Source organism: Protomyctophum parallelum, assembly GCF_964188405.1.
Source record: "Protomyctophum parallelum genome assembly, chromosome: 7".
NCBI lineage: Eukaryota > Metazoa > Chordata > Actinopteri > Myctophiformes > Myctophidae > Protomyctophum > Protomyctophum parallelum.
In genome coordinates this window covers 3,361,221-3,386,007 of record NC_139705.1, presented here as the reverse complement: position 1 = coordinate 3,386,007, position 24,787 = coordinate 3,361,221, and the positions used below count along the sequence as shown (strand labels likewise).

The 24,787-nt window shown below is 43.8% G+C and overlaps 1 protein-coding gene across 1 annotated transcript in view; it reads right to left on the bottom strand.

Annotated features, from left to right (window-relative positions):
- Positions 1-24,290, bottom strand: part of LOC310861381 (protein NLRC3-like) — a 29,519-nt gene extending 5,229 nt beyond the window's left edge. The window contains exons 1-8 of the mRNA XM_083768801.1: positions 24,239-24,290; positions 22,111-23,953; positions 20,098-20,274; positions 17,890-17,977; positions 17,179-17,259; positions 11,532-11,671; positions 3,265-3,393; positions 2,255-2,304 (exon numbers count right to left, since the gene is read on the bottom strand). Coding sequence (XP_083624927.1) covers positions 2,255-2,304; positions 3,265-3,393; positions 11,532-11,671; positions 17,179-17,259; positions 17,890-17,977; positions 20,098-20,274; positions 22,111-23,891 — 2,446 coding nt within the window. The 5' untranslated portion in view covers positions 23,892-23,953; positions 24,239-24,290. The remainder of the gene's footprint in view (positions 1-2,254; positions 2,305-3,264; positions 3,394-11,531; positions 11,672-17,178; positions 17,260-17,889; positions 17,978-20,097; positions 20,275-22,110; positions 23,954-24,238) is intronic.
- Between the last annotated feature and the right edge of the window lie 497 nt (positions 24,291-24,787).

Genomic DNA, 24,787 nt, shown 5'->3' with positions numbered 1-24,787 from the left:
GAAAACTAAGCTATGATGACTAAAACTGAGACTAAATATATTGACAATTTCGTCGACAAATAAAAACTAGACTAAAATGTTAGGAAGGGACTAGTAGACAAGAAATCCAGTATAAGTCATTTTACACTTGGTTGCATGCTGAAAATAGCTGATCTACAAGCTCACAACGCGTCAAAACGCGACGCGTTGTGAGCTTGTAGATCAGCTATTTTCAGCAAGTGTAAAAACACTCATTACGACGGCATCAAGACCCGCCAAAATACATTTTAGTCGACTAAATCACCTGTAGATTTAGTCGACTAAAATCTTATGACATTTAGTCGACTAAAACTAGACTAACACTAATACATTCCAGGTGACTAAAATGTGACTAAAACTAAATGAAGTTTCAGTCCAAAGACTATGACTAAACTAAAATAGAAATTTGCTGCCAAAAACAACACTGTATTATTATTATTATTATTATTGTCTCCACCAGGCCGAAGGCATGTGGGGAGAGTATGTTTTGCACTCCGTCCGTCCGTTTGTGTGTCCGTCCGTGTGTCCGTCCGTGTGTCCGTCCGTGTGTCCGTGACCAGCTAATCTCGGCCACCGTTAACCCGGTCGATGCCAAATTTTGCACACACACTCCCTGGATGCCAACGATGAACCTCTGCCCCAAACTTTCCAGAACGGCCTGTTATAGCGCCACCAAGAGGCCGCTAAGCTAATCTCGGCCACCGTTAACCCGCTCGATGCCACATTTTGCACACACACTCCCTGGATGCCAACGATGAACCTCTGCCCCAAACTTTCCACAACGGCCTGTTATAGCGCCACCAGGAGGCCGCTTTGTGCAAAACAAGTTTTTGCACAGTACACCTACAGATTTTGTCCAAACATCACGCAAATTGGTACACAGTCTCTCTAGAGCCGTTCAACGAAACGGGTCTTTCAGATTTATCAGACTCCATCCTGATTGGTTAAGATTGGCTTCCAAAGTTCACAGGAGTGCTCAGTTTCAAACAAAATGCTGCAAATCATGAACACATCGCGTGATTTCCGTGAAATTGTGCACCCACATTCCCACTAGGCCGAGGACGAAATGCCACATGAACAATTTCAACTCAGCCTCAAGGTGGCGCTATAACTGGCCAAAAAGTGTTTTTACCTCTAACTGCACGGATCTGTGGATAACCTGGTGGAGACCTGTGCCCGGAAGGGCACTTTTTCTAGTTATTATTATGTGTACGTGTCTGTCTCTATGTGTACGTGTCTGTCTCTCTGTGTACGTGTCTGTCTCTCTGTGTACGTGTCTGTCTCTACGTGTACGTGTCTGTCTCTCTGTGTACGTGTCTGTCTCTCTGTGTACGTGTCTGTCTCTCTGTGTACGTGTCTGTCTCTCTGTGTACGTGTCTGTCTCTCTGTGTATGTGTCTGTCTCTATGTGTATGTGTCTGTCTCTACGTGTACGTGTCTGTCTCTCTGTGTACGTGTCTGTCTCTCTGTGTACGTGTCTGTCTCTACGTGTACGTGTCTGTCTCTCTGTGTACGTGTCTGTCTCTCTGTGTACGTGTCTGTCTCTATGTGTACGTGTCTGTCTCTCTGTGTACGTGTCTGTCTCTATGTGTACGTGTCTGTCTCTATGTGTACGTGTCTGTCTCTATGTGTACGTGTCTGTCTCTATGTGTACGTGTCTGTCTCTATGTGAACGTGTCTGTCTCTATGTGTACGTGTCTGTCTTCGATGTGAACGTGTCTGTCTCTATGTGTACGTGTCTGTCTTCTATGTGAACGTGTCTGTCTCTCTGTCCGAGCACGGAAAGCTGCAACGCGGTAACTGTCATTTCTCAACCATTTCGGACGCGCAAAGGCTTGCCAGAACCGTCCCGGCCCCCTGGGTACGTTCCTGGGGGTCTGGATGTTCCGGGGACCCCCACACGGTAACTCTGTCATTTTCAAAGTACAGCATAGAGCACAGCCCACTACAATACAGTACAGAGCAGTAACTATACAAATAAATGTTTAGTTGCACCGCTCGCACGTCAGAATTGAACTCATGCCAAATATAGACGAAATACATGTTATTTACGACCAGGTTAGTGAATGAGGCCCATTGTTTCTGTCAAACCACATGACCTCATCTTGATGGTGTTAAGGACCAGGCCAAGAGCACAGAGTAGAGAGCACAAGAGTTTTCAGGACAACATCAACCAAGTATACAACAGTGTATAAAATGTTAACGTGTGATGTTGACACAGACAGACAGATACTCACGTTTTGAAATGAGTGTAGAATTAAACCCATCTTCTCCTCCATGTTTCACTCTGTAGGAAGTAGAACAACAATGCATCAATGTCTGACTGTCTAACACAACGTCTCCACTAGCTGACACTACAGTGTTTCACTCTGTAGGAAGTAGAACAACAATGCATCAATGTCTGACTGTCTAACACAACATCTCCACTAGCTGACACTACAGTGTTTCACTCTGTAGGAAGTAGAACAACAATGCATCAATGTCTGACTGTCTAACACAACGTCTCCACTAGTTGACACTACAGTGTTTCACTCTGTAGGAAGTAGAACAACAATGCATCAATGTCTGACTGTCTAACACAACGTCTCCACTAGCTGACACTACAGTGTTTCACTCTGTAGGAAGTAGAACAACAATGCATCAATGTCTGACTGTCTAACACAACGTCTCCACTAGTTGACACTACAGTGTTTCACTCTGTAGGAAGTAGAACAACAATGCATCAATGTCTGACTGTCTAACACAACGTCTCCACTAGCTGACACTACAGTGTTTCACTCTGTAGGAAGTAGAACAACAATGCATCAATGTCTGACTGTCTAACACAACGTCTCCACTAGTTGACACTACAGTGTTTCATTGATTTTGCAATATGAATTGGGGTCTCAGAGATAGAAATCCCATTAAATGGGGGTCCGTAGACTAATGTATGTCAAACTGGGGGTCCTTGAAATTAAACGGGTTGAGAATCACTGCTAGAGCCGTAAGAATCTTCTCTTATGGGGTTCCCTGGAATATCTTTTCAAATAGGGGTCCGTGGGGCTAATGAGTGTCAATTTGGGGGTCCTTGACATTAAAAAGTATTTTAATGCCTATTGTGACAGATGTTCATTATTGACCTGCTATCCTATAGTTTCTTTGAGGCACTGCATTGTTCTCTCTGCATGCATGGCGTTGTGTCAGAGTGAATACACTGTAAAGGGAAACACTGCACTGTCCAACATGGACACAGCCCAAGTCTACTCACTTGCAGTTCTCCAGGACTGAATCATTCACCACGTTGAGGCTCAGGTCCAACTCTCTTAGGGAGGGATTAGAGCTTACAGCTGAGGCCAGAGCTTCACAGCATCTCTCTGACAAGCCGCAGTGAGCCAGTCTGAAACACCAGATGGAATCATACATGAATGAATGAATGAATGAATGAATGAATGAATTACTGAATGAATGAATGAATGAATGAATGAATGAATGATTGACACATTTATAATATGCATTATTCCTGGATTTAAAACCTGCTTCAAGGACTCTCTTGTCCCACTCAGGGTGCCTTCACACCTGGATGTTTTAGTTCCATTAAAACAAACCCTGAACCCCCAACATAATCATATTTGAACTGGGACCCCCAAAAGACTTATATATTGAACTGGGACCCCCCAAAAGACTTATATATTGAACTGGGACCCCCCAAAAAACGTATATATTGAATCGGGACCCCCCAAAAGACTTATATATTGAACTGGGAGCCCCCAAAATACTTATATATTGAACTGGGACCCCCAAAAGACTTATATATTGAACTGGGACCCCCCAAAAGACGTATATATTGAATTGGGACCCCCCAAAAGACTTATATATTGAACTGGGAGCCCCCAAAATACTTATATATTAAACTGGGAGCCCCCAAAAGACTTATATATTGAACTGGGACCCCCAAAAGACTTATATATTGAACTGGGACCCCCCCATCCTTTAACCTGACGCTGCCAGATCCAAAAAGCTTGCTACACAAATTTGTTTCACAGCATTTTTGGATCTGGGATCTCGGGAGCCAATTCGATGACAGGGCTGTTCTCTATCGTATCAGAGACTATCTCTCCACCCAACATATTTCATATGTATGGGGAATGTCCCCACCTCACTTGTGACGTGGATACCTCTTTAAGACACACCAGTGCACTGGCACGCACGGGTATATAAGGCCCAGGTGGTGCGTGATTACACTGCTTTTTTGATCTCCACCGAGCAGTCCAAGACGTGGTCTCCTCAACGGAAGTGCAGAGCAAGTTATCAACAATAACTGCATTTTTTAGACTTTTTGAAAAGCAACTACTCACGAGTTCTGGCAGCCGGATTAATCCACTGCTGGAGGCAGGTTAGAGAGCTGGCGTGGATCGCTCCTCTCTGGATTGCTGTCACACAGCTCGTTTGTAGGTATAGCAAACAAAAACAGGGTAACACCAGCCAAAACACCGTTACAGGCGTATTGCTGACATAGTGTTAGTTTACGCGTCCTGTGGTGTAGCCTGTCTGTCGACCTGTGGGCAGGGACACAGACAGGACCATTGGCTCTGTAATCCTGTAAAGCAGCGGAATAATCGCACTATACGTTTGTATCACTGGCTTGGTGTCAGTTAACGCATCCGTGATGCATATTCCGTGGGCTGGAGTGGACCTGCGGTTGGCGCAGCGAAACATCAGCCCCGCTATAGGATCATTGGCTCTGTAATCCTGTAAAGCAGTGGAATAATCGCACTATACGTTTGTATCACTGGCTTGGTGTCAGTTAACGCATCCGTGATGCATATTCCGTGGGCTGGAGTGGACCTGCGTTTGGCGCAGCGAAACATCAGCCCCGCTATAGGCTTATCATTTAACACAGCACACTATACACTAGTGTATAGTATACAGGCGTATTGTCGCTGGGGCGGCTTCCGCGTCTTTGGTGCTGTGTTCTTTTGCTTCGCCTCGTGAGAGACAGAGCTCCCTGGGGTGTATTGCGGCTAAAGCCGTTCACACACCCTGGTGTAGACTGCGTGGTAGAACCCGTACGGACGGGGGAAGCCACGGAGCAAGCTTATCCTCCGAACCGTGGGTCCTGTCAGTCATAGACAGGACGAGCTAATTCCACAACAAACAAAGTTTGGTCTCCAGTGCACGGTGATATATCGTAGGGTAAATTGTTGCCTGGAAAGTCGAGGGAGACTCTCATAAATCCCTGTTCTAGTGGACCAAACAGTGGAAATTGGTATACGTATATACACTATATAATGCAAAACGTTTGGAGCAGAGTGTTTGTCTCCAACTCAAACACTCTGTGTCTCAGTGCAGCTAGGAAATTCAGGTGCAACCTCCTCCAGAGAGAGAGAGAGAGAGAGACTATAGAACTCAGCTGGCTGTTGTTTAGTTATTTTTCTATTTGGAAAGATCCCCATTAGCTGATGCCATGGCAGTCAGCTAGTCTTTGGGGTCCACATGAAACATGTTACCGAGAAAAAAAAAAAAAAAACAACACATGAATATCAATATGTGACTGAGAGACAGCAGTGTAAATTGCACATAGGGTAAATTGTGCCCTCACTTCTCAAGCACATTACTATACTCCCCGTTTTTTGAGCATGTTTAAGCAATTAAATTTGTATATATTTAATATAACATATTAAAATAATAGTGTATATAGGTATTGAATTAAATGGAAACAGCAGGGGTTTCTCTGGGGCTGCGTGGGGCACATATGCCCACAGAGGATGGCCATGACCAGTGGGTGACCTGTGGGTTCCCTGGTCATGCTGATAGCAGCTCATGAAGATCCTGACTCCTGTATGTTTTTCTTCCTCTTGCCAGTTGAGGCTAGGAGGAATGAAGGAATCCGACGGCCATATAACACACTATACAGGGGTATTGCTGGCGGGGCGCCAGTTTACGCTCCTGTGGTGTAGCCTGTCTGTCGATCTGAGTGCAGTGACACAGACAGGACCAGTGGCCCGGTAATCCTTAAAGGCAGTGGAATACAACGCACTATATGGGTGTATTATTGGCATGGCGTCAATTCACGCATCCATGCTGCATATTCTGTGGGCTGGAGGGGACCTGCGAGTGCGCAGTGAATATAGTTGTGTATATTCGTACGTCTCTAAATGTTTTGATGAATTGAAGATGGTGGGCCCTATTGTAAACAAGTGTAATGCTTTATGGTATCGCCCACTCTCTGTTAACAGTATTTGTATTGAGTTGTACTCGAAATGTACTGTAATTCTGCAAGCTGTTAGTAAATCAGTAAATCAATCAATCAAAACAACAGCCCGGCCAGGCTATAGCATTAAAACGCACTATACAGGCGTATTGTCGCTGGGGCGACTTCCGCATCTGTAGTGCCGTGTTTTTGCCTCGCCTCGTGAGAGAGAGCTCACTTGAGTGTATTGCGGCTAAAGCCGTTCACGCACTCCGGTGTAGACTGCGTGGTAGAACCCGTGCGACGGGGGACGCCACGGAGCAAGCTCATCCTCCGAACCGTGGGTTCTGTCATAGACAGGATGAGCGTATGGCTGCCGTGGCAGTCAGCTTTCCGCGTTCAGGTGTAGTAGCGCACTATACAGTGTATAGGACGTGCTGAGTCTGCCAGGAGCAAGCCCTGAAATCACAGCCATTTGCACACTACTGTATATACGGCGTATTGCTGACCGTGTCAGCTCACGCGTCCGTGATGTAGTTTCGCCAATGTTGGCAACTCGAGTGTGCCGCGGCTGTCGGGCGGAATACTCTGTACGGTGTATCACGGCAAGGCCGTTCACGCACCTATAGGTGTAAACTTGCATGGTATAATCCGGTTACCGGTTCGAAACCACAAAGTAAGCTCCTTCTCATCCCGAGAATGCACTATGGCTATCTAGGCACAGCTAGTCAACACAGGGTTATTCTGTCACTGCTTCAGCACCGGCTTATATGTGGCACTTATGTGACCATTAGGGCCCGGACCTTATTGAGGAGCTGCAGCGACTGGCTTTCAGGCTCCCCAGGCAGTGGCAGCAGGCATGCTATTGATGCCCTTTGGTGAGGTGCCGTCTGTGGCAGCCCCAGGCCAAGCTGCGATAGGAGGACAAGCTCCCCCACGCTGCCTATTGAGCCACCGGCCATGTTTGGCCAAAAGGCCAGTGCTTTGCTACAGCATCCTAAGGAGGCTGTGGAGGTGCACAGGAGGTGCAGGAATGCTCCGGCAAGGCCATGAGTAGCCTGCCTCGGTCACCCCTCAGGCTGTGCAACCCCAGTCAGGTTTGGCAGTTCCAGGGACCTACGGGTCCGGTTACAGGCCAACCGGCAGGGTATGGCTAAAATGTGCTCGGCGGGCTAAGCCCATACCTCAGTCCTGACAGTTAAGGCCCCAGACCCCACCCGCTGTCTCTCGGGACAGCGGTTGTCCTGGAAGACAATTCAGGTGGACCCCTGGGTGGGTTCCACTATGTCTTCGGGAGGGTGGGGTGCTGCTTACAGCACTCCCGGCAAGGAAGGGCTGAGGGTCTTACAGGCCATCCTCCAAGGCGACTGGCTTGCCATGCTCGACCGGGGATGCTTATTCTCAGATCCCGGGTCTGACGCACTGACCGGCTTGTCTTAGATGACAGAACCTTCGAGTCCCGTGTCCTCCCATTCGGCATATGTCTAGCCCCCCGATTGGACATAGTCCTTGGCGGGAGGGCCTTTGCATCCTAAATTGGATAACTGAATGGTGTGTGCTCGCTCAGAGGTGCAGTGCCACAACAACGTGGCCAGGCACCTGCAGCACTTTGGGCACCTAGGCCGGCACCTCAACAAGAGGCCTTGCAGGCGTCAACTCTCACAGTCCGCAGCGCTCCTCGGCATGTGTTAGAGGGCAAAGCAGGGACTCTGTCCCTTGCTCTAGTGAGTCGGGCCACCCTCAGGTTGTGCCTCCGCCCCTTAGGGCTGAGGGCAATCATGGTGCACTTTGTGCCTCCGGCTCTTCTGAACATGCAGCCAGTGCATTATCTGTCATTCACAGTCATGCACTACGTGGGCGTATCGTTGACAGCGTCAGTTTACACGTTCCACGTTGTTCCAGCGAATTCACACTGCTGTTCACACAGCAGAATGTGACGAGACTGTCAGGGGTGAGCAGAACCACCATAAGGTTGTATTACGGCATGGCCGTTTAAACACCTGGGTGTAATTCTGTGTGTTGGAGACCGGTTGAGCTCCCTCCTCATCCAGAGGTAATCGTGTGGCTAGGCCAGGGATCTGGCAACATGGCGGGCCGCTGTCCCACACAAGGGCGACACAATAGTCACCCAGTTGGTCCTCATACCGTTCATCCCTCACACAATAGGCCAGCAGTCCCTCCTCGGGGAGTGGTATTGTCTGCCTTACGGCATGAGCCAATTAAGCCCGTGGAGACTTGGGCTGCAATGGCTTCTCACAGGACAGCATTCTTGCTGTTAGCACTGCAGTGTCAGCCACAAGAATGTCTCTGTCAGTGAGGGGTGCTGCCGCTTCCTACATGGCAATGCTTAGGTGTTGTCGCCATCAATCCCTGCATTTTGCCTACGGCCTGATCAGAGTGTGAGCCAGTCAGTCTATTGATTTTCACCCTTCCCACCCTCCTATAAGCAGGGTGGTGGAGCAGGGTAAATGGGCCTAACTGTCTTAGGCAGATAGTCTCCAAGACTGGACTTCACTCATTGGCTTGTGAAACAATCCAGCAGGCATATAGGTGGGCAGGCAGGCCAGCCCCAACGGGAACATGTGCACATTCCACACAAGGCCTCGCTGCCGCATGGGTTTACGGCGAGATGCCCTCCAATCTGAGTTTTGTGGGACAGCCTCTTGATCGATGCTGTCAGCATTTATCAGGTTCTACCATTATGTGGTATCAGTGTGGCATCCAGCACCCTTCTCACTGGGTGTGTGCTTAGCTCCGCAGCATAAACGCGATGGGAACTATGCACAAAAACGAAGGCCATCCACTTTTTACTTGTAAAACCGTGATGTGACATAAGGATCATTCCGGTTCAGAGAACAGGGCTTCAACAGTCAGCTGACCGAGTGTTCGGCAGGCTGACTTGAGCGGGAGCGCAGGCCCTGCAGACTGCAGTAACCTCGTTACAAAGAAAGGAAGAGCATTTCCTGAAGGGTGCCCTGAGGCCCAGAGGAGCTCAGGTTAGGGACCCAATCAGGCCCATCTGGGGTTAGCTCCGGAGGCTCTACGACCTTTAGTCAGTGAGCGTGACATGCTCAAGACAGCAGTCTTGTCGGTGTCACATCTGCAAGGAGAAATGGGGGAGTTGCGAGCTCTGTCAATCCATAATGAGCTCTGCAGGCCTATGCCGGATGATGGTATAGTCTTGCCCCAAACCGGCCTTTCTCCCCAATGTTTTCAAAAGGGCACGTCTCAATCAGGTGATTGAGCTCTGTCCTACCATCGTCATACAGACAGTAGACATACAGAGACGGAGTCGGTCCTCACTCTGCCCTATTGGAGCATTAGATTCGTATGCCAGGGCCACACAAGGCCCACAGAGTAACGAACCAGCTCTTTGAGTGCTTCAAGTGAGAGTGCATGGATCACAGAGGTTATCCAGCACACAAACAGGTAGGAGTACCAGTGCCGCCTGGAGGGCAGGCACACTCCACCTGGGGACGCTGTGGAAAGGTGCGTCTCTGACAGACCTGCACAGCGGCGACATAGTCTACTCCGTCTAATGTACATTCACCCGGTTATACCGGCTGAACATGCAGCATTCGCTCCCTTCGGGGAGTTGGTCTCGCATGCTACTCAGCGGTGGGTGTCATTGTCACCTTCACCAGTCAAGCCAGCCTTGCGTCTAGTGGGCTGGCTTGGGCGGCCCTTCACCCCTGTGGTCTCTGGCCTTAGCGTCTTGCAGGGCCGGGCTCTGGGTGGCGCCTAGCGCCTGAGCATTTGGCGGCGGATGGCGTCTGGCTGTCCGGCCGTTCCAGGGGTTGTAAATACATTACATTGAACATACATGATGAATCATTCCAAATTCAGTATGTGCTGGGTCGAAGCCCACTGGTGTTGTCTTTGGGGTTCTGGGACTGCTTCGCTTCCTCACGAGGTGTCTTACAGAGTTCCCCATACATATGAAATATGTTGGGTGGAGAGATAGTCTCTGATACGATAGAGAACGTGTGGTTACGTGGTAACCTATGTTCTCTGAGTGAAGAGACTATCTCTCCACCTCGATGTCGCTCAGAAGCGGTGTCGATCAAGTAAACCAGTGTAATCACGCACCACCTGGGCCTTATATACCCGTGCGTGCCAGTGCACTGGTGTGTCTTAAAGAGGTATCCACGTCACAAGTGAGGTGGGGACATTCCCCATACATATGAAATATGTTGGGTGGAGAGATAGTCTCTTCACTCAGAGAACATAGGTTACCACGTAACCACACGTTCCTTTTTTTCAAGATACTTGGTAGATGATTGGATGGGACCGTCTGTCTATCACCGTGTGGGCGTGCAAACACAACCAATCATATTGACGTGTCTATATAGCTTCACATCCGGTTTCGCCCATGTCCCGCCCTTAGCTCACACTGATTGGTCCGGTACGGAACGGATTTTTGTCAGCTCAACGGCCTGGGAAATCCCAGATCGAGTGCTGTGTTGGGGAACATGGTTACCCAATACCGCCCTCATCTGGCAGCGTCAGGTTACCCATCCTTAGAAGCACTTGCAATTGTAACCATAGATTAACCCTGCAGCAAATCTAGGGGTTTATCTCTAACCTGTACACATGACCATATACATATGTTAGCGTGATGATTAAGTTTAAAACGAGTCTGGATGTCATCTTGAATGAGATTAAAAACGGATGATTTCTGTAATCAGTAGCAGCTGTGTTTGCACGGACGCGCAGGGATGGGACTCAAACGGGTGAGCTTCATTTTTATTGGCTTTCATTGATGTGTATCTCTACACGTCATCAGTCATCACGCAGCACCTTTTAGTTTTAAGGAAGTAATTAAATTTTTATTTGTATGGACTTTTGATATAAAAACACACACAAATGAGAATTTCGGCATGCATCCATTGTTAGGTATGCCAATATGATGACCACGGATATGCTCTAAAAGTGTTTCACTACACCTTTAATGTGAAAATATTACCAAACTACAAGCTCACAACACCTCACAGTGAGCTTGCAGGTCGGCTATTTTCACGATGTTTGGCTCTTTCTTCCGTAATATTAGTATTATTATAATATAATTTAGAAGGTCGATAACTGTGGCGTAGCTACAACGGGTCGCAAGTCAAAAATAGCCGATCTACAACTCCTCTACGCGTTGTGAGAAACTCTGTTATATGATGAAGTAGCCGATATTCACCTTAAAGGGATATTACACTTTTAAACATGTTTGGGGTAATTTTAATTTGACTTTGATATCAAGCTTATTAATACATTCTCACCACAGCATTCATATTATATTCACATAATAGAGTACATAATAAAACAGAAGTGATCAAAATATGGTAAATGTATCTTACTTTAGAACTTCCAGTCTACAGTGTGGGCTCTTCAGTGAAGCACAGAGCAGCTCCACTAGTCCTGAGTCCTGCATGTCGTTTTCACTGAGGTCCAATTCTCTCAAATGGGAAGGATTAGAGCTGAGAGCTGAAGACACATCTTCAACGTCTGTCTTTCTGAGTTTACAGCCAGCAAGTCTGTGAATGCAGATTAAATAAGAGATTATAAAAACAAATGATACCTAAACAATTATTTGAACTGAGGACCCAATACCCTGACAAGCAAGAATTGTAGGCATTTCATTTAGTTTGACTCGGCTGCACAGATACCGTAATATTCGCCAATTTACCAAATTGGTTTTAAAAATGTTTTAAAAGTCATTACATTGAAATGTGCAGATACTAGTCTGTATACACTTTTGTTGGTGTGTTTACTGTTGAGTGAGAAACCACACTAGTTGCACATTAAGCTAATCATCTGGGGACCCCCTTGGGGGTCCAGACCCTCATTTTGGGAACCACAGGCCTAGACTAATAGAATGATATTTGATCGGTACAGTAGGTAGATGCAGGATATCGATTATGTGTTGATCTGTTGCGTACCTCGGTAAAGCTTGATAACTGTGGCGTAGCTACAACGGGTCGCACGTATAAAATAGACAATCTACAAGCTCACAAGCGTTGCGTCCTCGACGCCGCGTTGTGAGTTTGTACATCAGCTGTTTATGGTGTGTAATCCAGTTGTATGACGAAGTAGCTCAGAAGCTTATACATTTGCCTTAAAGGATTAATACACTTTCAAACATATTTGGGTAATTTTAACATCTACTCAGGCCCATAAGCTTGGGTTACCTGCATGATATCAAGCTCATTAATATTCTCACCACAGCAATCATATTATATTCACATAATACAGTGCATAATAAACAGAAGTTATTAAAATTAATGTGGTAAATGTATCTTACTTTAGAACTTCCACTCTACAGTGTGGGCTCTTCAGTGAAGCACAGAGTCCTGAGTCCTGCAGGTCGTTTTCACTGAGGTCCAATTCTCTCAAATGGGAAGGATTAGAGCTGAGAGCTGAAGACACAACTTCAACGTCTGTCTTTCTGAGTTTACAGCCAGCAAGTCTGTGAATGCAGATTAAATAAGAGATTATAAAAACAAATTATACCTAAATAATCATATCTGATCTTGGGAGACCCCTACCTGACAAGTACTTGGAATTATAGGCATTACTTTCAGTTTCACTGATACATATTGTGAAAATAGCCAAACTACAAGCTCACAATGCCTCACAGTGAGCTTGTAGATCAGCTATTTCCACAATGTTTGCGACTTTCTTCTGTAATATTTGACAATTTGGTTTTAAAAATGTTTTAAAAGTAATTTAATTGTACCTTAAATCCTAAACCACACCAAAGGGTCGGGTCGGGACAAAACCTTTTATTTCTTTTTGATTTTACATCAACCACACCAATGCAACTCAATGAGTTTCATTGGTGTGGTTTATCTTAAAAAAAACACTTTGTCCCGACCCAACCCTTTGGTGTGGTTTGGGCTTTAAAAATGTACAGATACTCTGTATACTGTACACTTATACTGTTGGTTTGTCTACTGTTCAGTGAGAAAACAATGCTGCACATTAAGCTAATCCTCTGGGGACCCCCTTGGTGGTCCAGACCCTCAGTTTGGGAACCACAGACTTAGACTAATAGAATGATAATTGATTAGTACAGTAGGTAGATGCAGACTATTGATTATGTATTAATGCGTACCACGGTAAAGCTCGATAACTGTGGCGTAGCTACAAGGGGTTGAACGTCGAAAATAGCAGATCTGCAAGCTCACAAGTGTTGTGTCCTCGACGCGCTGTGATTCAATTCAGTTCAATTTTATTAAAGTGTCGACTCACAACAAGTTGTCTCAAGACACTTTACATGTAGAGCAGAGAACCAACATAGATCCCACCCTGAGCAATAAGACATTTGGAGACAGTGAGCTTGTAGATCAGCTATTTTCGGTGCGCAACCACGTTGTATGTCGAAGTAGCCTATACATTTGCCTTAAAGGGATATTTACGTGTTCAATATCAAGCTTATTAATACATTCTCACCACAGCATTCATATTATATTCACATAATACAGTACATAGTAAAACAGAAGTGATCAAAATAAATGTGGTAAATGTATCTTACTTTAGAACTTCCAGTCTAAGGTGTGGGCTCTTCAGTGAAGCACAGAGTCCTGAGTCCTGCAGGTCGTTTTCACTGAGGTCCAATTCTCTCAAATGGGAAGGATTAGAGCTGAGAGCTGAAGACACATCTTCAACGTCTGTCTTTCTGAGTTCACAGCCAGCAAGTCTGTGAATGCAGATTAAATAAGAGATTATAAAAACAAATTATACCTAAATAATCATATCTGAACTTGGGAGACCCCTACCTGACAAGCACTTGGAATTATAGGCATTACTTTCAGTTTCACTGATACATATTGTGAAAATAGCCAAACTACAAGCTCACAATGCCTCACAGTGAGCTTGTAGATCAGCTATTTTCACAATGTTTGCGACTTTCTTCCGTAATATTTGACAATTTGGTTTTAAAAATGTTTTAAAAGTAATTTAATTGTACCTTAAATCCTAAACCACACCAAAGGGTCGGGTCGGGACAAAACCTTTTCTTTCTTTTTGTTTTTACATCAACCACACCAATGCAACTCAATGAGTTTCATTGGTGTGGTTTATCTTAAAAAAAACACTTTGTCCCGACCCAACCCTTTGGTGTGGTTTGGGCTTTAGAAATGTACAGATACTCTGTATATTGTACACTATACTATATTATACTGTTGGTTTGTCTACTGTTCAGTGAGAAAACAATGCTGCACATTAAGCTAATCCTCTGGGGACCCCCTTGGGGGTCCAGACGCTCAGTTTGGGAACCACAGACCTAGACTAATAGAATGATAATTGATTAGTACAGTAGGTAGATGCAGACTATTGATTATGTATTAATGCGTACCACGGTAAAGCTCGATAACTGTGGCATAGCTACAAGGGGTTGAACGTCGAAAATAGCCGATCTGCAAGCTCACAAGTGTTGTGTCCTCGACGCGCTGTGATTCAATTCAGTTCAATTTTATTAAAGTGTCGACTCACAACAAGTTGTCTCAAGACATTTTACATGTAGAGCAGAGAACCAACATAGATCCCACCCTGAGCATTAAGACATTTGGAGACAGTGAGCTTGTAGATCAGCTATTTTCGGTGAACAACCACGTTGTATGTCGAAATAGCCTATACATTTGCCTTAAAGGGATATTACACGTTCAATATCAAGCTTATTAACCCATTTTGGGCGGGGACCCCTTTTGGTGTTAGAATTATGCTATGCTTTAGCTATTGAAAAATAGCAGATCTACAAGCTCATAGCGCGCCACCGAGTGGCGCGCTATGAGCTTGTAGGTCTTCTATTTTTGAAAAATCGAAGAACGACTGACTGAAACATAGCTTTTTCAGAAAACTGTCAGGATGTAGAAGAAATTTTTAGAATCTGATCTCAGGTCAGAATGGGTTAATACATTCTCACCACAGCGTTCATATTATATTCACATAATTAAACAGAAGTGATCAAAATAAATGTGGTAAATGTATCTTACTTTAGAACTTCCAGTCTACAGTGTGGGCTCTTCAGTGAAGCACAGAGTCCTGAGTCCTGCAGGTCGTTTTCACTGAGGTCCAATTCTCTCAAATGGGAAGGATTAGAGCTGAGAGCTGCAGCCACAACTTCAACGTCTGTCTTTCTGAGTTTACAGCCAAGTCTGTAAATGCAGATTAAATAAGAGATTATAAAAACAAATGATAGCTAGTTCACTGTCATTGAAGTTAACTAAAACATCTCCTATCTAGTTATCCAGAGATATAGACACCACTTGACAACACATTTTGATATCAAAGACTTCAACCAGCAGTTGAAGGAGTGAAATGAAGACTGAACAACAACATTGGATATTTACTGCCTAAATGTTGTAAAAGCTTTACAAACAAGCTGCTGGAGACCAGCATTCAGTCTCTATTTCTGTTCCCTGTCTCCTCAGGCTGGGCCACAGCTGTAGGCTTTACTGTTAGTTTGAATTGACCCCAATATTATTGCATAACCTACAATATTATAACATTTCATAACCTACAATATTATAACATGCATCATAACCTATACTATTATAACATTTCAAAACCTACAATATTATAACATTTCATAACCTACAATATTATAACATTTCATAACCTACAATTTTATAACATTTAATAAACTACAATATTATAACATTTCATAACCTACACAATGTTATAAGTCCAGTGTTGTTTTTGGCACCACATTTTGATTTTAGTTTTAGTCATAGTCTCTTGAATAGCTTTCATTTAGTTTTAGTCACATTTTAGTAACCTGGAATGTTTTAGTGTTTAGTCTAGTTTTAGTCGACTAAATGTCATAAGTTTTAGTCGACTAAATCTACAGTTGATTTAGTCGACTAAAATGTATTGTGGCGGGCCTTGATGTCATCATAATGACTGATTTTGGCTGAAAATAGTCGATCTACAAGCTCACAACAGGCCGCAGCATTGTGAGCTTGTATAAGAATTATGAAAGAATTATCCAATGTGGTACATTTTTCTTTTCTTTTTTGTTAAACCAAGAAAAGTAAATGAGCAGCTCCAAACGTTGCATCAAACATATGCACAGATATAAGAAGTGGCTTATATTATTAATATTGATCCTTTTCACAAGCAACAACTGTTAACTTATGCTCCTTTAACGGAGTAATTAAAAGAACCGTGGCAGTTCAAATATCATTATTGAATCTGGAGCTTAGACAAACTATGTTGATTATAACTTAAGTTGTCCATGGATATTCAGCCATCATACAGCATTGATAATTGCATTCGCCAGCTACTACACTTAGGACAACATTATCTTTAAATTATTGCCAGGATGTGTGTTGTGCACCTTCATGCTAGACAGATGATGACACACACATGGTCCCTGGAGGATGGACCCTACAGATCATATCACACACATGGTCCCTGGAGGATGGACCCTACAGATCATATCACACACATGGTCCCTGGAGGATGGACCCTACAGATCATATCACACACATTGTCCCTGGAGGATGGACCCTACAGATCATATCACACACATGGTCCCTGGAGGATGGACCCTACAGATTAAGTGACTCGATGGCCTTTCCCTCTAGGTCAACTTTGTACCACTTTCAAAAGCTTTGGCTGTTTTTTTATATTACATCCCATCGAGGGACTCGCTTTGATAATTAATCAGACCTACAAGCTGTCAATGTGTTGCGATGCAAAGCAATGTACGCTTATAGATCTGTGAGTGACACCTTTCAACTTGTTCTACTGAGTGCTTTCACCACAGTGAAGCGGATTTAACATTGGGTATTTTGGCTGTCTTTTATGGTGTTAAAAGGGGCGTGGAACAATGCAGAACAATGCAGACAATACAGACAATACCACTAATCACTATTTGAAATGCAGACACCTTTTATGCCAACCTTCATTTATAATTATAGTGTTAACTGTAATGGCAGATTGACTCTAGGATGTTTCTATTCACTCAACTACTAACCGAGCCTTTCTGCAGTTCCTCACAGCTGGGATCAGTCTCCTTCGCCCCTCCTCTGATGTGTTGTATTTGTCCAGGTCCAACTCTTCCAGAACCTCCTCTGACATCTGCAGCATGACGGCCAGAGCTGAACACTGGGTCTCAGACAGTTTCTCTGTTCTGTTCTCTGACTTCAGGAACTGTTGGATCTTCTTATGTAGTGAGTGGTCGTTCATCTCCATCAGACAGTTTGGGAACCACAGACCTAGACTAATAGAGTGATAATAGATTAGTACAGTAGGTAGATGCAGACTATTGATTATTATTATAGCCGATCTGCAAGGTCACAAGTATTGTGTCCTCGCCGCGCTGTGATTCAATTCAGTAAAAATGTATTAAAGTGTCGACTCACAACAAGTTGTCATTTTACATGTAGAGCAGAGAACCAACATAGATCCCACCCTGAGCATTAAGACATTTGGAGACAGTGAGCTTGTAGATCAGCTATTTTCGGTGCGCAACCACGTTGTATGTCGAAGTAGCCTATACATTTGCCTCAAAGGGATATTACACGATCAATTTCAAGCTTACATTCTCACCACAACATTCATATTATATTCACATAATACAGTACATAATAAAACAGAAGTGATCAAAATAAATGTGGTAAATGTATCTTACTTTAGAACTTCCAGTCTACAGTGTGGGCTCTTCAGTGAAGCACAGAGTCCTGAGTCCTGCAGGTCGTTTTCACTGAGGTCCAATTCTCTCAAATGGGAAGGATTAGAGCTGAGAGCTGAAGACACATCTTCAACGTCTGTCTTTCTGAGTTTACAACCAGCAAGTCTGTGAATGCAGATTAAATAAGAGAAATCAAAACAAATTATACCTAAATAATCATATCTGAACTTGGGAGACCCCTACCTGACAAGTACTTGGAATTATAGGCATTACTTTCAGTTTCACTGATACATATTATGAAAATAGCCAAACTACAAGCTCACAATGCCTCACAGTGAGCTTGTAGATCAGCTATTTTCACAATGTTTGCGATTTTCTTCCGTAATATTTGACAATTTGGTTTTAAAAATGTTTTAAAAGTAATTTAATTGTACCTTAAATCCTAAACCACACCAAAGGGTCAGGTCGGGACAAAAACTCAATGAGTTTCATTGGTGTGGTTTATCTTAAAAAAACAATTTGTCCCGACCCAACCCTTTGGTGTGGTTTGGGCTTTAGAAATGTACAGATACTCTGTATACTGTACACTTATACTGTGGGTTGTCTACTGTTCAGTGAGAAAACAATGCTGCACATTAAGATAATCCTCTGGGGACCCCCTTGGGGTCCAGACCCTCAGTTTGGGAACCACAGACCTAGACTAATAGAATGATAATTGATTAGTACAGTAGGTAGATGCAGACTATTGATTATGTATTAATGCGTACCACGGTAAAGCTCGATAACTGTGGCATAGCTACAAGGGGTTGAACGTCGAAAATAGCCAATCTGCAAGCTCACACGTGTTGTGTCCTCGACGGCGCACTGTGATTCAATTCAGTTCAATTTTATTAAAGTGTCGACTCAGAACAAGTTGTCTCAAGACACTTTACATGTAGAGCAGAGAACCAACATAGATCCCACCCTGAGAATTAAAACATTTGGAGACAGTGAGCTTGTAGATCAGCTATTTTCGGTGCGCAACCACGTTGTATGTCGAAGTAGCCTATACATTTGCCTTAAAGGGATATTACGTGTTCAATATCAAGCTTATTAACCCATTTTGGGCGGGGACCCATTTTGGTGTTAGAATTATGCTATGCTTTAGAAAAATCGAAGAACGACTGACTGAAACATAGCTTTTTCAGAAAACTGTCAGGATGTAGAAGACATACCTGCATGATATCAAGCTTATTAATATTCTCACCACAGCAATCATATTATATTCACATAATACAGTGCATAATAAACAGAAGTGATTAAAATCAATGTGGTAAATGTATCTTACTTTAGAACTTCCAGTCTACAGTGTGGGCTCTTCAGTGAAGCACAGAGTCCTGAGTCTTGCAGGTCGTTTTCACTGAGGTCCAATTCTCTCAAATGGGAAGGATTAGAGCTGAGAGCTGAAGACACAGCTTCAACGTCTGTCTTTCTGAGTTTACAGCCAGCAAGTCTGTGAATGCAGATTAAATAAGAGATTATCTTAATAATCTTTAACAATAACAATTATTTGAACTGAAGACCCAATACCCTGACAAGCAAGAATTGTAGGCATTTCATTTAGTTTGACTCGGCTGCACAGATACATGTTGTGTTTGCGTCTTCCGTAATATTCGCCAATTTACCAAATTGGTTTTAAAAATGTTTTAAAAGTCATTAAATTGTACCTTTAGAAATGTGCAGATACTAGTCTGTATACACTTAAACTGTATGTTGGTGTGTTTACTGTTGAGTGAGAAACCACACTAGTTGGACATTAAGCTAATCATCTGGGGACCCCCATGGGGGTCCAGACCCTCAGTTTGGGAACCACAGGCCTAGACTAATATAATGATATTTGATTGGTACAGTAGGTAGATGCAGGATATTGATTATGTGTGGATCTGTTGCGTACCTCGGGAAAACTTGATAACTGTGGCGTAGCTACAACGGGTCGCACGTATAAAATAGACAAACTACAAGCTCACAAGCGCTGCGTCCTCGACGCGTTCAACTTGTGAGTTTGTACATCAGCTGTTTATGGTGTGTAATCCAGTTGTATGACGAAGTAGCTCAGAAGCTTATACTGTACATTTGCCTTAAAGGACTACACTTTCAAACATATTTTGAAAGTGGCCCATAAGCTTGGGTTACCTGCATGATATCAAGCTTATTCATATTCTCACCACAGCAATCATATTATATTCACATAATACAGTGCATAATAAGCAGAAGTGATTAAAATTAATGTGGTAAATGTATCTTACTTTAGAACTTCCAGTCTACAGTGTGGGCTCTTCAGTGAAGCACAGAGCAGCTCCACTAGTCCTGAATCCTGCAGGTCGTTTTCACTGAGGTCCAATTCTCTCAAATGGGAAGGATTAGAGCTGAGAGCTGAAGACACAACTTCAACGTCTGTCTTTCTGAGTTCACAGCCAACAAGTCTGTGAATGCAGATTAAATAAGAGATTATAAAAACAAATGATACCTAGTTCACTGTCATTGAGGTTAACTAAAACATCTCCTATCTAGTTATCCAGAGATATAGTTGAAGTGAGTGAAATGAAGACTGAACAACAACATTGCATATTTATCTCCTAAACGGTGTAAAAGCTTTACAAACAAGCTGCTGGAGACCAGCATTTAGTCTCTATTTCTGTTCCCTGTCTCCTCAAGCTGGGCCACAGCTGTAGGCTTTACTGTTAGTTTGAATTTACCCCAATATTATAATATTGCATAACCTACAATATTATAACATGTCATAACCTACAATATTATAACATTTCATAACCTACAATATTATAACATTTCATAACATACACAATGTTATAAGTCCAGTGTTGTTTTTGGCAGCACATTTTGATTTTAGTTTTAGTCATAGTCTCTTGAATAGCTTTCATTTAGTTTTAGTCACATTTTAGTCACCTGGAATGTTCTAGTGTTTAGTCTAGTTTTAGTCATAAGTTTTAGTCGACTAAATCTACAGTTGATTTAGTCGACTAAAATGTATTGTGGCGGGCCTTGATGTCATCATAATGACTGATTTTGGCTGAAAATAGTCGATCTACAAGCTCACAACAGGTCGCAGCATTGTGAGCTTGTTATTATTATGAAAGAATTATCCAATGTGGTACATTTTTCTTTGCTTTTTTGCTAACCCAAGAAAAGGAAATGAGCAGCTCCAAACGTTGCATCAAACATATGCACAGATATAAGAAGTGTTTTATATTATTAATATTGATCCTTTTCACAAGCAACAACTGTTAACTTATGCTCCTTTAACGGAGTAATTAAAAGAACCGTGGCAGTTCAAATATCATTATTGAATCTGGAGCTTAGACAAACTATGTTGCTTATAACTTAAGTTGTCCATGGATATTCAGCCATTATACAGCATTGATAATTGCATTCGCCAGCTACTACACTTAGGACAACATTATCTTTAAATTATTGCCAGGACGTGTGTTGTGCACCTTCATGCTAGAGAGATGATGATACACACATGGTCCCTGGAGGATGGACCCTACAGATCATATCACACACATGGTCCCTGGAGGATGGACCCTACAGATCATATCACACACATGGTCCCTGGAGGATAGACCCTACAGATCATATCACACACATGGTCCCTGGAGGATGGACCCTACAGATCATATCACACACATGGACCCTGGAGGATGGACCCTACAGATCATATCACACACATGGTCCCTGGAGGATGGACCCTACAGATCATATCACACACATGGTCCCTGGAGGATGGACCCTACAGATCATATCACACACATGGTCCCTGGAGGATGGACCCTACAGATCATATCACACACACGGTCCCTGGAGAATGGAGGATTAAGTGACTCCATGGCCTTTCCCTCTAGGTCAACTTTGTACCACTTTCAAAAGCTTTGGCTGCTTTTTTGCTTTTTATATTACATCGCATCGAGGGACTCGCTTTGATAATTAATCAGACCTACAAGCTGTCAATGTGTTGCGATGCAAAGCAATGTACGCTTATAGATCTGTGAGTGACACCTTTCAACTTGTTCTACTGAGTGCTTTCACCACAGTGAAGCGGATTTAACGTTGGGTATTTTGGCTGTCTTTTATGGTGTTAAAAGGGGCGTGGAACAATGCAGAACAATGCAGACAATACAGACAATACCACTAATCACTATTTGAAATGCAGACACCTTTTATGCCAACCTTCATTTATAATTATAGTGTTAACTGTAATGGCAGATTGACTCTAGGATGTTTCTATTCACTCGACTACTAACCGAGCCTTTCTGCAGTTCCTCACAGCTGGGATCAGTCTCCTTCGCCCCTCCTCTGATGTGTTGTATTTGTCCAGGTCCAACTCTTCCAGAACCTCCTCTGACATCTGCAGCATGACGGCCAGAGCTGAACACTGGGTCTCAGAAAGTTTCTCTGTTCTGTTCTCTGACTTCAGGAACTGTTGGATCTCCTGATGTAATGATTGGTCGTTCATCTCCATCAGACAGTGAAAGATGTTGATACATCTGTCAGGAGAGACATCATCACGAGTTAACATCTCCTTCAGGTTCTGGATGGCTTTCTGGATCTCCTTCTGGATCTCCTCCTTTTTTCCCAGCAGACCTCCTAACAGACTTTTCTTTGTCTGACCCAGCAGGCCTCCAAACAGACTTTGGTTGGACTCCAGTGAGAGGCCATGAAGGAACCGAACAAGTAGGTCCAGGTGGCCATTTTTACTCTTCAGGGATTTTTCCATAGCAGCTTTCAGGAAGTCGGAGAGGGAGCTCTTACTTCTGTATTTTTCATCTTCCAGGAATGTCTTCAGTACCTTCATGTTCTTCTGTGTGAAACAGTGGTACAGGTAGACTGCAGCCATAAACTCCTGGATGCTCAGATGAACAAAGCTGTAGACCGTTTTCTGAAACAGCACATCCTCTCTCTTGAAGATCTGCGTGCACACTCCTGAGTACAGCGAGGCGTCTTTCACATCAAGACCACACTCTTCCAGGTCTTCTTGGTAGAACATGATGCTACTTTTATCCAGGTGTTGAAACGCCAGCATGCCCAGGTCCAGAAGAACTTTCCTGTCAGTCTTAGTGAGCTGCTGTTGAGTCCCCTTTTTTTTTGCTTTCTTTTTGACATCATGAGTCTCATCATACTTCTGCTTCTTCCTGTTTGTCAGAACCAACAGGAAGTGGCAGCACATCTCAGTCAGGGTCTTGGGCAGCTGTCCAATGGTGGTGTGTGTCCTCAACATGTCCAGCAGAACGGTAGCAATGATCCAACAGAAGAGTGGGATGTAACACATGATGTAGAGGCTCCTCGATGTCTTCAAGTGTGAGAGAACTCTGTCGGCCAGCTTCTCTTCACTGAATCTCTTCCTGAAGTACTTCTCCTTCTGGGGGTCTGTGAACCCTCGCACTTCTGTCACCATGTCAACATATGCAGGAGGGATCTGATTGGCTGCTGCAGGTCTGGAGGTTATCCAGAGGAGGGCCGAGGGGAGCAGATTCCTCTTGATGAGGTTTGTCACCAGAGCATCCACCGATGATGTCACTGTGACATCAGAGATGATTTCATTTTTGTCGAAGTGCAACGGAGACCTGCTTTCATCGAGGCCATCGAAGATGAAGCAAACTTTCCAGGCAGCGAGCTGCTCTGCTGTGACCTTCTTTAATGTTGGGTGGAAATCATGGATCAGGTTGAGAAGGCTGTACTGCTTATCTCTGACCAAGTTCAGCTCCCGGAATGAAAAGGGAACCACGAGATCTATATCTTGATTCTCCAAACCTCTTGCCCAGTCCAGAAGAAACTTGCGCACAGAGAATGTTTTTCCAATGCCAGCGATGCCTTCGGTCAGAACACTTGTGCTGGGTGTCTTTCTGCCAGGGAGGAGGATCTTAAAGATTTTACAGCAGTTGATTGGTTCATGGAAGGTCTTCATGTTGGAAGCTGTTTCAAGCTGTATCACCTCATGTTGGTGATTAACCCCTTCACTCTCTCCCACTGAGATGTAGAGCTCTGAGTAGGTGCCGGTGACGGAGGTTCCAGACTCTTCCGTCATGTCGTCTTTCGCTTCATCAAAACTGTTCAGACTGTCCTTATAATCGTTCAAAATACTGACATCTGAAATGAGAAGAACATTTATGTTTTAAACATTGAGGTTAATTTATAACTTTACATGTATACAGCACACATTAATATGAAATACCTCCAGAAACTATGCAATTTGTTCAGAAAAACAGGCAAAAGTAACACAAGATCGGTTGTTTTTGTCCAGCTGTTGAGTTGATAGTTGTTTAGCTTCATTATATGCACTTGGATATAATTGATACAGACAATAATTATTTGAACATTTAGTCTATGATTTAAATTTATTAGCATGAATTTTCAATGAGTGCACATTCTTACTTTGTCCACCTGTGTTTTGACTGGGTGTCTTCAGTCCAGGTGTTGTTTGACTGGGTGTGGTGAGTCCAGGTGTGGTTTGACTGCAGTGTCAGAGACACGCACGCACGCACGCACGCACACACGCACACACGCACACACACACACACACACACATATGTCAACATATTCCACGTGAGACCTGGTATATTCTTCGTCGTACTACGTGGTGTTGCATGCTGAAAATAGCATATTTACAAGCTCACAACGTGTCACGTCCACCACACGTTGTGAGCAGCTAGTTTCAGCACATGGAAATATGCCGTTTAGAAACTTTCCCCTTCACAATAAAAGCACATCAGCTTTCACATGTTCATTCCATATAAAGAAAAGACGAGCAAAGTGGGCAAGGATTATGAATTCGGTGGCATTTCACATTGCAAAAGGGTGCAGGAAAAGTGGGCACGTGGGTACCTCAGTGTTAAATATCCTTATTGGCCATTAGGTTGAACATGCCCATTGCCCATGCAGAAGAGTGGGCACGTGGGCACCTCAGTGTTAAATATCCTTATT